Source organism: Myxocyprinus asiaticus, chromosome 39 (genome assembly GCF_019703515.2).
Source record: "Myxocyprinus asiaticus isolate MX2 ecotype Aquarium Trade chromosome 39, UBuf_Myxa_2, whole genome shotgun sequence".
NCBI lineage: Eukaryota > Metazoa > Chordata > Actinopteri > Cypriniformes > Catostomidae > Myxocyprinus > Myxocyprinus asiaticus.
The window spans coordinates 21,610,476-21,623,461 of NC_059382.1; the positions used below are offsets into that span (position 1 = coordinate 21,610,476).

The 12,986-nt window shown below is 40.6% G+C and overlaps 1 protein-coding gene across 2 annotated transcripts; it reads left to right on the forward strand.

The window, feature by feature from the left end:
• The first annotated feature begins 6,155 nt into the window (after positions 1-6,155).
• Positions 6,156-12,302, forward strand: LOC127429728 (delta-like protein C). Of its 2 annotated transcripts, XM_051678849.1 has the most exons (9): positions 6,156-6,408; positions 6,518-6,757; positions 6,853-6,913; positions 7,035-7,292; positions 7,748-8,109; positions 8,189-8,405; positions 9,980-10,664; positions 10,759-10,873; positions 10,964-12,301. In XM_051678849.1, exons 1-9 carry the CDS (start codon positions 6,358-6,360, stop codon positions 10,967-10,969), a joined length of 1,995 nt encoding a protein of 664 aa, XP_051534809.1. In that variant the 5' UTR covers positions 6,156-6,357; the 3' UTR covers positions 10,970-12,301. The 2 variants fall into 2 exon arrangements, with proteins under 2 accessions (XP_051534809.1, XP_051534808.1); XM_051678848.1 differs by having other exon boundaries at positions 10,759-12,302.
• Positions 12,303-12,986: the final 684 nt, after the last annotated feature.

A 12,986-nucleotide genomic window follows, 5' to 3' on the forward strand; every position in this document is an offset into this window, starting at 1 on the left:
AATGAATGTACAAGGTAGGGCTATGTACAGTTACTGAATTACCAATATGTGAATTTACATCTGTACATGAGATATGTATTTACATGATTGCACTATGGGGGAGTCCTGAGGCAGTTTAATTGTTCATGTGGTAAATGGCCTGAGGGTAAAAACTGTTCTTGTGCCTCGATGTCCTGGTGCTGAGTGCTCTGTAATGCCGGCCAGAGGGCAACAGTTCAAAGAGGGAGTGGGGTGTCTGGGCTCCAGAGTTATTCTACCTGTACGTTTCCTCACTCTGAAGACGTACAGGTCTTGGAGGGTGGGCAGAGGGAAACCAATAATCCTCTAAGCAGTCCTGACTGTCCGTTCTGTCCGATTTGCGGGGGGATTTCTCTTGAAGTCCACTATCATCTCCACTGTTTTAGGCCTGTTCAGCTCAAGGTTGTTGTGACCGCACCAGACAGCCAGCTGATCAACCTCCCGTCTGTATGCAGACTTGTCACCGTCATGGATGAGGACGATGACCGTGGTGTTGTCTGCAAACTTCAGGAGCTTGACAGTGGGGTCTTTTGCAGTGCAGTCATTCGTGTACATGGAGAAGAGCAGTGGAGAGAGAACGCATCCCTGAGGAGCACCAGTGCTAATAGTGAGGGTCCCGGATGTGAGTTTCCCCAGTCTCACTAGCTGCTGCCTATCTGTCAGAAAGCTGGTGATCCATCGACAGATTGTGGTTGGCACGGAAAGCTGTGTCAGTTTGGTGGCATTGAAGACTGAACTGAAGTCCACAAATAGGATCCTTACATAAGTCCCAGATCTGTCGAGGTGTTGCAGGATGTAATGCAGTCCCATGTTGACAGCATCATCGACAGACCTGTTTGCTCGGTAAGCAAACTGAAGGGGGTCTAGCAGGGGTCCAGTGATGTCCTTCAGGTAGGCCAAAACCAGTCTCACAAATGGCTTCATGACCACAGACGTGAGAGTGACAGAGCTGAGATATTCTTCTAAATATATTCATTTGTGTTCTGCAGAAGAAAGTCATACAAATCTGGTATGGCATGAGGGAGTAAACGATGAGAGAATTTTCATTTTGGGGTGAACTATCCCTTTAAAGTAGAAAGATATTACAGGTAGCTTTAATAATATAATCAGACTTAAAGAAATTAAATGGTCATAATTCCTAAATATTAAATGCTATCTGTATAAAGTGTCATTGACTGCTAAGCACAAAAATGAAACATCTTGAGTAGAGTCTGAAATACATACTCTCTAAATATTCAAACACACATTTTAAGTACTTTATTCCGCAATTATTTCAAGTTTTCTTTGGCACGTGTTTGCTAAAAGGATTGAGGCCCATCTGCATCAGTGTAGTGCAGTTTAGATCCTTGTTGTTGTTGTTTCCGGCGTTGTCTTCAATGGGTTAGAATTAGAATTCAGAGCTAATTAAAATCACTGCGTCTGTATTATTTAGTCAACACTCGAGCCTCTTCTCTTTCCATTTAAAAATTACACACACATCGATAGCCTCTCTGATTGATCGTCGACCTAATGTTCCAGCAGGACGCTTCAGAGCACAGACAATTTGAGGTAATTCGAAGACACAGAATGCGAGGTGTTAAACTTTTGTCATGTTCACACCTCTGAGTTTGACAGATGGACACGTGCCACTATGCACTTAAGGTAACCTCTGGATAGCATGAAACTTTTATGTCTAACCTCTGCAAAAACAACCATTACATCGTCAGAATGCAAGTACTGCATTTGATAGGCAACTAACTTATCGGCCGTTGATAAAGTAGCCTGCGTTCTTTAGGTAAACTGGTGAGCATTAGGCTATGAATTTAATCGCGGATTATTTCATCCGCTAAAGGCCACATCCAGAATCGTGAACAAATGACATGCGAATAAAGTGACACCTCAGAACATAATGCACGGAGCATGGGAACCGGTCCCCTCAGCACCGCGTGTCGCGTTTCACACCTTAGCAGAGGGCGTCCATTCACATTTATGGATGCGCGCCTTCTGTCATTCTCCAAAACTGTCGCCATGTGCCAATCCTCCTCCTCCTTCCCCACAGAACTGACTAGCACCAAGTCACAGACACGCTTTATCTCAGCAAAAGCGACGGCTGTAACACCGTTTGGATGTTAGACACGTGGATGGGGAAAGCGTGAAGTAGCCTACTGGCGCGCGATTTGCGTAAAGCAAAACAATAAAAGTTGTCCTTATTTTTGTAACCCACCATTACATTTGTGACTTTATTAAACTTATTATTAATGTCCTTTGGGGGAAGGGGGTTCGTGTACGTCGATTTGATCTATCATGATCGGGAAGCATCAGAGATGCGCCATGCGCGTCTTCGATTGAGCCAGATGGCTATTGATTTTGTGACTTTCCCCCCTCATCACTCTCTTAGTGGAAAGCACATAATGGGCACACGACACCTATTTTGGTGAACATGTTCCCCGTCGCGAGACATCAATCTGAGCGTGGGCACGCATCACCAGGTTGAGAAAAAAGAAAAGTAGCCTACTATTTAAGTGTTCGAAATGTACGCTATTTCGGGTACATCGGATTTGAAACCAACAAATCATTGTTTATTCATTGTTCTGTTAAAAAGAATTGTACTTCATTAGGTCTAATGCGACTAAGAACATTATAAATTTTATAACCGATATTGCCACTAACCCTCAAGAGAAATATGCGTTTGCATTAAAACCACATGTATGTTTGGATAAAGTAGGCTATTCAACTAATCTGGTTGCATTGATTTGGCAAGTTCTGTTACTAGCTGGGACAGTTTTTCTTGTTTACACAGATAATAACTTCAGTTTACGTAGTCATCCTTTTGTTTATCAGAAGCCAATAAAACGTATTATTAATCATTGGCCGACAATAAATTAACAACAAATGAATAAATTAATATTGCTTCTTAACCCCCTAATCATATGTTAGTGACGTCCAGTGGGCAAAGCGTGCCTGGGGTAAAGATGGGGCCAGCGGAGGCACGCGCTGCTCTCATTAGAATCACAAAAGAAAATCACTAGAAGACGAGCAACAGTTTATAACGCCGCGTATTGTTCGCGCGTGTCTCTGTTTATGTGTTATTTTGTTAAATTTGTTGAAGAAGAATAAATTCATTTGAAATTTGTTATGAAATTGAAATGTGTAAATCTTCAAAAGGCAGCATAAAAGTAAGAAATACAACTCCAGTGGTTAAATCCTTGTCTTTAGATGTCATGATAGATATGGGTGAGAAATTGATCAATATGTATGTTCTTTTTTTACTATAGCATACATCCTCACTTTCACTTCCACATTTTTCTTTTGTTTTTAGTGATTCGCATTCTTCATGCAAATCGCCACCTACTGGTCGGGGCTGGTCAAAGGTGGAGTGTATGCATTGTTGTGCATTTGATTTCATGTCACAACAAATTCACTTCATTCATAGGGCTATTTTCCACATTGTACAGTGCTGTGAAAAAGTATTTTTCCCTTTTCCCCTTTTTTTTATTTGTCCTATTATTTTTCATACTAAATTGTTTTAGATCTTCAAACGAGATATAACATAAAACAAAGGCAACCTGAGTAAACACAAAATACAGTTTTCAAATATATATATATATATATATTATTGAAGCAAAAAAGTTATCCAACACCTATATCACCCATGTGAAAAACTAACTGCCCCCTTAAACTTAATAGCTGGTTGTGCCACCTTTAGCATCAATAACTGCAACCGCTTCCGATAACTGGAGATCAGTCTTTCACAACGCTGTGGTGGAATTTTGGCCCACTCTTCTTCGCAGAGCTGCTTTAGTTCAGCCACATTGGAGGGTTTTCGAGCATGAACTACCCATTTACTTCCTTAGCATCTCAGTCAGGTTCAAGTCAGGACTTTGACTAGGCCACTCCAAAACTTTAATTTTGCTTCTTTGTAACCACTCAGAGGTGGACTTACTCCAATGCTTTTTATCATTGTCTTGCTGCATAATTCAGTTGCGCTTGAGCTTCAACTCATGGACTGATGACCGGACGTGGAATTCTGTGTTTGATTTACGCCAGATGTAACGGGACTTCCAAACAGTTCCACTTTCAACTCATCGGTCCACAGAACATTCTCCCAAAAGGTTTGAGGATCATCAAGGTGTGTTTTGGCAAAATTCAGACGAGCCTTAATGTTCTTTGGGTTAGCAGTGGTTTTTGCCTCACCACTGTTCCATGGATGCCATTTTTGGCCAGTGTCTTTCTGATAGTGGAGTCATGAACAGTGACCTTTATTGATGTGAGAGAGGCCTGCAGTTCCTTGGGTGTTCTCCTTGGCTTTATTGTGACTTCCTGGATGAGTTGTCGCTGTACTCTTGGAGGAATTTTGGAAGGTCAGCCACTTCTGGGAAGGTTCACTACTGTGCCAACTTTTCTCCATTTAGAGATAATGGCTCTCACTGTGGTTCTTTGGAGTCCCAGAGCCTTTGAAATAGCTTTGTAACCCTTCCCAGTCTGATGTATTTCAGTCACCTTTTTCCTCATAATTTCTGGAATTTCTTTCGACCTTGGCATATAGTGCTACCCTTTAGCCAATTTCATGCTGCCAAAAAGTTCTATTTAGGTGTTGATTTGATTGAACAGGGCTGGCAGTAATCAGGCCTGGGTGTGTCTAGTCCAGCTGAAACTCATTATGAATGCAGTTTCATAGATTTGGGTATTTTTCACACAGGCCCAGCTGGTATTGGATAACTTTTTTGCTTCAATAAATAACATTATCTTTAAAAACTGTATTTTGTGTTTACTCAGATTGCCTTTGTTTTATGTTAGATTTTGTTAGAATTTTTTTAACAATTTAGCATGAGATATACACAAAAACAGAAGAAATCAAGATGGCGGCAAATACTTTTTGACAGCGCTGTATGTTTTGGTATGAATGCAATACAGATTGTGGAACATAGGTGTGGAGGTTTTATTATATTTAGGACATTCATATGCTACAATGAACCCCACATGGTTATACTACTGATGTTGTAAGAACTAAAGACAGCATCCAGAAGAAACTTTAAGGGGAATTGTGCGAAAGGGCATTAAAAGCAGCTCCATTTGCACACAAAACAAAGCATGGATTTGTGCAACCACACCTCAGGGAATGTTGATTATTGTATACCTACAGGTAGCTACCAAGAAAAAGAAATTGTTCAGACTGCAACTAGAAACATCCTCCACAAACTACACTAGGAGATACAGTATTAGGTTTTTACGAGAGCCGAGTGGGAACACACTCTGTGTGCAGGTGCCGAGATTATCATACAGCTGTAGTGAGCATCCCCCTCCCTGCACACGCGTACACACACTCTTACTCAAGACAGCAATTATCTGCGATCTTAAATGTTCTGTGTAACCCCCACCATTTCACCCTCTTTACCAAAGAACGACAATCCAAACTAAGATAACAAAAGAGCCCTCCGGATCTTTCCAGGACACAATAAAGTGCCCCTCCGACGCTTGCCGGTTTAACGACTCACACGCGTCAGAACAATTACAGATTTTAGGGCTGAATTAAAGGGGGTGTGCGAATCTCCCCCGCAACCCCTCCCATCCGTGATCGGTGATCAACCTCTCTCTCTAGAAGAAAACTAAGTTACGAGAATAGTGTGGCACGCGACACCGAAGAAACCCCAAAATATGGGTAGTTGAAAAGAATAAAAGATTTATATATTAGTAATTCTTAAATACGAATATCTTTTAAATATACCTTACTGCAGCTCAAAGTTTGATTATGGCCTAAATAAATCATTTTGTCATTTACTCAGTGATTTCTTTAAAAAAAGAAAAGGTTCTACGAACAGAATGTTAAAAGTCAAGTAAATAATAATTATTGTGGTTTTGCTTCTGAATTAAGTGATACAAATGTTAATAATTAATCATTGTATGGTTGTTACCTCCATTAAAACGTTTTAACAAAAAGTATGCCTATATGTTGTTATACAGCTTGTAGTTTGTGTTCTTATGTAATAAATCAAATCAGTATTAATGAACGTAGATCCAAACGCCATATTCGGGGACTTATCAAGTAAATCCCTCTCGGTACTTTTATTACCTAATTTGCATATATGAAACCCCGCCTCCTTTATTGTCCCAGTTTAAAACCCCACGCGCTGTTCTCACTTCACGAAACTTAACAGACGAGTCCAAAGGCCTTGTTTCTCTGCTGTGTAAGCTCCAATGCAGACATTAATTACAAAATTAAAAAATCAAGTATACTCGTTTACCTTCCTCCGATATTTCCTTTCGATGCTTTTTTCTTGAATTGTGGACCACTTCAAACATTCATATTTTGGATTACGCTCGCGGTCTGCTATCGTTTAATAGCAGACAGGAAAATACAAAATGGCAATTTTTTTAACGACGTGTTTTTTTATTTTGATATCTGTGCAACAGGTGAGTATTTCCCATGCTTCTTGGAACGTAAACTGCTTAATCTGTACTATATATGCTTCCCGTGCTGTAGTAATATAGGCTATTATTAATAATGTTCTTATTTCCATAGGCCGATTTATCCGGTGTGTTTGAGTTGAAAGTACACTCTTTCACAGCCACGAGCAGTGTGTGTAAACAGTCCAGAGACTGTCAGATATTTTTCCGTGTTTGCCTGAAGCACTCGCAGGACGTCATTTTACCTGAGCCGCCGTGCACCTATGGCACTGGATTGACAGGAGTATTCAGCGCAGACCAGAGCTCCATCTCCAGCAGTGCGCCTATCAAGGTTCCGTTTAATTTTAAGTGGCCGGTGAGTAGCTCAAACTGTTTGAAGAATGTTAATGTACAAAATAATGAATAAACCATGTGTAATTATGGAGCTTAAATAAATTGCTTTCATTATAGGGAACTGTCTCGTTGATAATTGAAGCATGGAACGCAGAATCCTCCTCTGAACAGTCAACAGGTATGCGCCCTGTTTTTGCCCCCAATGGGGTTATTTCAGTAAACAAGAAAACGTTTACTTCTTTATTTAAAGACCAGTGATATTTTTTTAAAAATTATTATTATTTATTGATTGATTTCAGAGAATATGAACAATATGATCAGCCGTTTGGCCACCAAAAGAAGACTCGCTATTGGGGAGGACTGGTCCCAGGATGTGCATCTTGGAGAGCGAAGTGAACTGCGCTTTTCTTACCGCGTCGTGTGCGATGAATTTTACCACGGCGAGGACTGCTCGGATTTCTGCCGGCCACGGGATGACGCGTTCGGCCACTTCAACTGCGATGCCGCCGGCACTAGAATTTGCTTGACTGGATGGAAAGGCGAATATTGCGCTGAACGTAAGTGTTTTTAAAAAAATTTATTTGTTGTTTTATATTTTTGTTTTGTATTTTACACACATTTTGATGTTTTCTGCGCGCAACAAAGAGCAAAAAAAAAAAAAAAACGCGGGCCGTCCAGATCGTTCAAGCGGTTAAACTTAAATTCAACGGCTTCTTGCGGTCACAAAAAAAAAAAAAAAACAAAAAAAAAACTTCAACCTAAGTTTGCCTTCCCCGCTTTTGTTCGCTCTAACAATGGAGGCAATGAGCATGATTTAACAAGGACACACGTTCAAACCTAATATGCTCTGCCTTCCCTGAAAAAGACGGCATGTGGTTCTTTGTGTGCATCCCAGCTGCTTAGTTTAGTACTTAACAAATACTTGATGAGTCTGAGCCTCCAGAAGGGGGGTTGTTTTATGATGTGCGGTCATTCTAATTTCCCCCTTTCTCTCCCTCTCCTTTTTTAACAGCCATCTGCTCATCTGGCTGTAGCAAGGAGCACGGTTATTGTGAGGCCCCCGGTGAGTGCAAGTGCCGCCTCGGGTGGCAGGGGCCCCTCTGCGATGAGTGCCACCGATACCCGGGATGCTTGCACGGCACCTGCAGCCAGCCCTGGCAGTGCACTTGCAAGGAGGGATGGGGCGGCTTGTTCTGCAACCAGGATCTGAATTTCTGCACCAATCACAAGCCCTGCGTGAATGACGCCACCTGTACCAACACTGGCCAGGGCAGTTACACCTGTACCTGCAGGCCCGGCTTCAGCGGCACAAACTGCGAGATTGAGACCAATGAGTGTGACAGCAACCCGTGCAAGAATGGAGGCAGCTGTAATGTAAGTTGTCACTATGGTCACTGCTGTATCCAACATATTTTGTCTATGCAACTTGATGGTTAACGAGATTATTTTTTAGGATCTGGTGAATGATTACTCCTGCACATGCCCTCAAGGCTTCTATGGGAAGAACTGCGAGATCAGTGCAATGACCTGTGCTGATGGACCCTGCTTCAATGGAGGAACATGTATGGAGAAGGGATCTGGTGGCTACTCCTGTCACTGCCCAACTGGTTACATGGGCTCCAACTGCGAGAAGAAGATTGACCGGTGCAGCAGCGACCCCTGTGCCAACGGTAAGCATATTCTCACTCCTACAAGCTTTTATCTATCTTACTTGAAAAACAACAGACTGCTGGGCTTCAGCATTCTTTGCTGTTGCCATTCTCTGCCTGAGGCAGTTCCCCTGCTGATTTTGGCTGCTTTACCTTCAGAGTTTTGTGTTTTGCGATGCATCACTGTGCGTGACATTCTGTGAAGGCCATACTACTCAAGCATGATAGAAAAGACGCCAGTGTGGCTCAAAGACTGATATGAAAGGCAAGATAGAGCTGTCATAAAGTAATAGCCCTCACTGCTCTAAAAAATGTACCATAGCTTTCCCAAGGGTTATAATTACTTAATTTTGTATAATTAATTAATTTTGGATACTTCAGCACTCAGAGCTTACGGCTTGCCGTACATAGCGGAAGGGGAGGAGATAACATGCTGCAGTGCTGGTCTGACAAAACAGTTGTAAATAATAAAGAATGTAGCAGCTAGTGAATCTTCTGTGAAGACAGCACCTTGTATATGTAAGTTGAATGCTTTACCATCCCCCCAAGCTGTGTGAATATGTATGTTGTTTAAGACACAAGTGTTGATTTGAGGTTGAACGTGCTAAAGCTAGCGGCAACACATCACGTGCGCTTGAAACGTCACTTCTGTCAGCTGTTAAACGGTGAATGCTTCTGTGAAGTAACAAACCGTTAAGTGTTCCATTTGGGACAATACTTCACTTTGAAAATTCATACACTACACGGCTGAGTGCATAGTATATTTTGTAAGTGCATAGTGTATAGTGTCATCTGGGACACAGTTTATGACTTACTTTCTTCTGCAGAACACGAACAGAGATTTTAAGACAAATATCTCAGCTCTGTAGGTCCATACAATGCAAGTGAATGGTGACCAACCTTTGAAGCTCCAAAAAGCACATAAAGGCAGCATAAAAGTAATCCATACTCCAGTGGTTTAATCCATGTCTTAAGCAATCCAATATGTTTTGGGTGAGAACAGACCAAAATATAACTCCTTTTTCAGTGTAAATCTTGACATCAACAGTCTCCTTGGCGATCATGATTTCAAGCTCAATTACATTTCCTATAGTGCCATCTAACGCTCTGAGCATGCATCAAGCACTTGAAAGTGTAATCAGGCTTGAATCATGCCTAGAGACTGCTGCTGTCAAGATTTATAGTGAAAAAGGAGTTATATATTGGTCTGTTCTCACCCAAAACTGATAAGATTGCTTCTGAAGACATGGATTAAACCACTGGAGTCATGGATTATTTTTATGCTACCTTTAAGTGCTTTTTGGAGCTTCAAAGTTTTGTTCACCATTCATTTGCGTTGTATGGACCAACAGAGCTGAGATACTCTTCTAAAAATCTTCATTTGTGTTCTGCAGAAGAAAGAAATTCATATACATCTGGGATGGCAATAAATGAAGAGAACATTTGTATTATTGGGTGAACTATTCCTTTAAGAAAGTTCTTTCTAAGCCAAATTGATATAGATTACCTATTTCTTTGGTAATTTTTAGGCCATGGTTTGTGAATTTGATACAACCTGGTGGTTTTTAACATGCTCCTTGGTTTTCTTCTTGAAGGTGGCCAGTGTCTTGATTTGGGTCACAGCCTGATGTGCCGCTGTCGCTTTGGCTTCAAAGGCTCGCGTTGTGAAATAAACATTGATGACTGCGCACGCAACCCATGCTATAACGCCGGGACCTGTGTGGACGGCATCAACGACTACACCTGCACATGCACGCTTGGTTTCACAGGCAAGGACTGTAACATCCGTGCTGATGCCTGTAGCATAATGCCATGTGAGAATGGAGGGACCTGCTACACCCACTTTTCTGGACCCGTCTGTCAGTGCCCACCAGGCTTCATGGGCACACAGTGCGAGTATACAGAGAAGCCCACTCTTTTCCCAGCTCCCTTAGTGGTTTCATTTACTCTGGGCCTCATCACATTCACCCTTGTGGTCTGCGCTGCCACTGTGGTCTTGAGACAGATGCGACAAAACCGCAAAGCCACCTCAACTACTGTGCGCAACGACTTGGAGACGGTCAACAACCGCACCTCTTTAACCTCCAACTCAACGTTAGGCTTTAAAGAGAAGGAGGCCTTTCTTATTCCTGGTGGTCCTTATAAGGTGTCCAATAAGGATGTGGCACTCGGCTCCACCGTTGTGGACACTCATTCCGGTGACAAATCAAATTACAAGCAAAAGATGGTGGACTACAATTTGACTATAGACGAAAAACACACAAACAACAAGCTTGAGCTGTAAGTTCACCTTCGTATTTTTCTATTTATATTTGGGCTAATCACATCAAATGTGCAAAGCTTGACATATATATGTATATTTCCTCCAATACAGGAAAAACTCAGAATCAACATTATTGGTTCCCCCTTTGAACTATCCGAAAGAGGGATTATATCATCCTGTATACATCATTCCTGAACACATGGAACAATGTGTGTTTGCTACTGAGGTAAGCATCTTCCATTGTCAGCATGTTCTCAATGAATTGCTTCTAAAGTACATAAGCGAACAGCTTTCTTCTTGTTCTGTTCTCCTCCAGGTTTAACAGCACTCATCAATCTGGAACACCTCAATCACCACTGGACCAATGTGCCCAAAAATGTTTACAGTCTGAAAGGACAATAGGAGTGAAGAGAGTATATATTCTATCTACATATTTATTTATTCATGCTGCTCATTAAAAATGACTACTTATTGATATGGACAATAATTTTGCGAAGACAAAGCAGGAGCATTTGCATTATTTGCACTATTTTCTTTTCCTTTTTTAATGTCCCAAATACAATGATCTATATTTCATCATATTTAAATTGTACATAAAGACCAAGAACTCTCTGGAAGAGCTGAGGAGAATCAAGGATTCATAAATTACCAAACGGCAAATGCTTTATCACTTGAGGCCTTTAAAAGGACAAAAACAAGTTTCATCTCAATCTACGTTTCACAAGAGGCCTTTCTTACCCAATCAATCAGCCTTTAAGGAGGTGTAACTGAAGAATGTGGAAGTCTGACCATGGAGTGTATATATATATATATATATATATATATAGTTCGAAATACTATTCGTGAACAATTATGGATTTGTGATGAAAAGCAATCAAAGTTAGTGAAACAAGCTGTTTTGGCTGTGAACAATGTGAACAACATTCTTGGGAATTTACAGTTTAAAATGACTGTGTAACCAATAACTTTTACACAGTTTTTAGTGCCTACAATGGATTTGACTATCAATGATGTTCACTTTGACCAAACTCAGACTTTACTAAGTGCCTCCTCTTTCAATGTGCTATAACCCATTGATAGCCCAATGAAAAGGGTACTCCTTAGAAACACTGAAAACTATTTGTAGTTTGATATTTGCTATGCCTATTTAAAAATCTCTCTAGGAGTATGTTTTTCAGCAATACATGTTTTGATTGTCTTGGGTACAAATTGTTTAAACAACAGCACATGATGGATGCTGTGTACAACTTTCATCCTGTCAACGTTCAGTGCTGCTAAGCTATTTCCGACATTCCCAAGGCTTGAAAGGGCCAGTTGGTTCAAACTGATAGCCTCGTCATTGTCAAGATTTCCCGGTTTTGTGAACCTCTGCATTGAAGTCTTTTTTTTCTTTTTTTTTTTAAAGATCAATATTCTTAACGGAGTAGATTTTTTTTTATGTGGCATTTGTTTCTCAATATTTTCTCTAAACCATTTAAACCAAAATAGATGATACTTTTATATTTTATACTGTCATTCTTAATTTAACAATGCAATATTGTACAAAACCTTGAGATTTTCCTACTATTTAATTTGATTGTAAATAACTTGTATTTATAAAAGAGAAATGTATATATGTTTATGTGATGTGCCTGTCACAAAGTCAGAAATATATATTTTTCTTAAAATAAATCCTGAAATAATCTCATGTCTTTTGTTTCTTCTACTGTGTGTGTAACTGCTGATATTATGTTGTTTAGGATTTGTACTGTTATTGAGCTTTTTCTGCTTCAACTTAGGATGTTGTTTCATTTGAATCTATAGTACCTATTGTAATGTCCTAGATACATTTTGCATGCAGTTAGAATCAAAGAGGTAATTTGCAAATCGAAGAGATCCACTGATCAAGCATACATTTTGTGGCACTGAAGACTAGCTCTAGTCTTCTATTCTCTTGTCAGTGGTGTGTATTCTCATGGATATGCTGTGTAAAGTGCACAAGAAAACTACCCAATATCCTCTTAATTCATTCATATAAACTAATTATTGTGGCAATTATTGTATAACCAGCATGACAGTCTGATTTGGTCTTTTTATGAAAGATCAGCACAATGCAGATGATTACAGAGAAAATGCTTGTGGAGCGTTATTAATGGTCCTCAGACAGGAATCACCTGCCATTTACACCCCCCATTCTTCCTTCTTCTCTATTCAAATAGTGAAGCTTAGGCTTAAAAGGGGGAGGGATGCCTCTGCCACTCTCTCTATCCCTGGGGAGCGTTGACATGTGGGCCCAGCCTGGTCTTACACGTGTACCCAACTCCCTCAACCTCACCACCAGCAAACAGACACCCAGTTCT

Coding starts and splice junctions, on each gene's coding strand:
- LOC127429728 (XM_051678848.1), top strand. CDS start 6,358: ATGGCAATTTTTTTAACGACGTGTTTTTTTATTTTGATATCTGTGCAA. Junction 6,409..6,517: donor TTTTGATATCTGTGCAACAG/GTGAGTATTTCC, acceptor TTATTTCCATAG/GCCGATTTATCCGGTGTGTT. Junction 7,293..7,747: donor AGGCGAATATTGCGCTGAAC/GTAAGTGTTTTT, acceptor CTTTTTTAACAG/CCATCTGCTCATCTGGCTGT.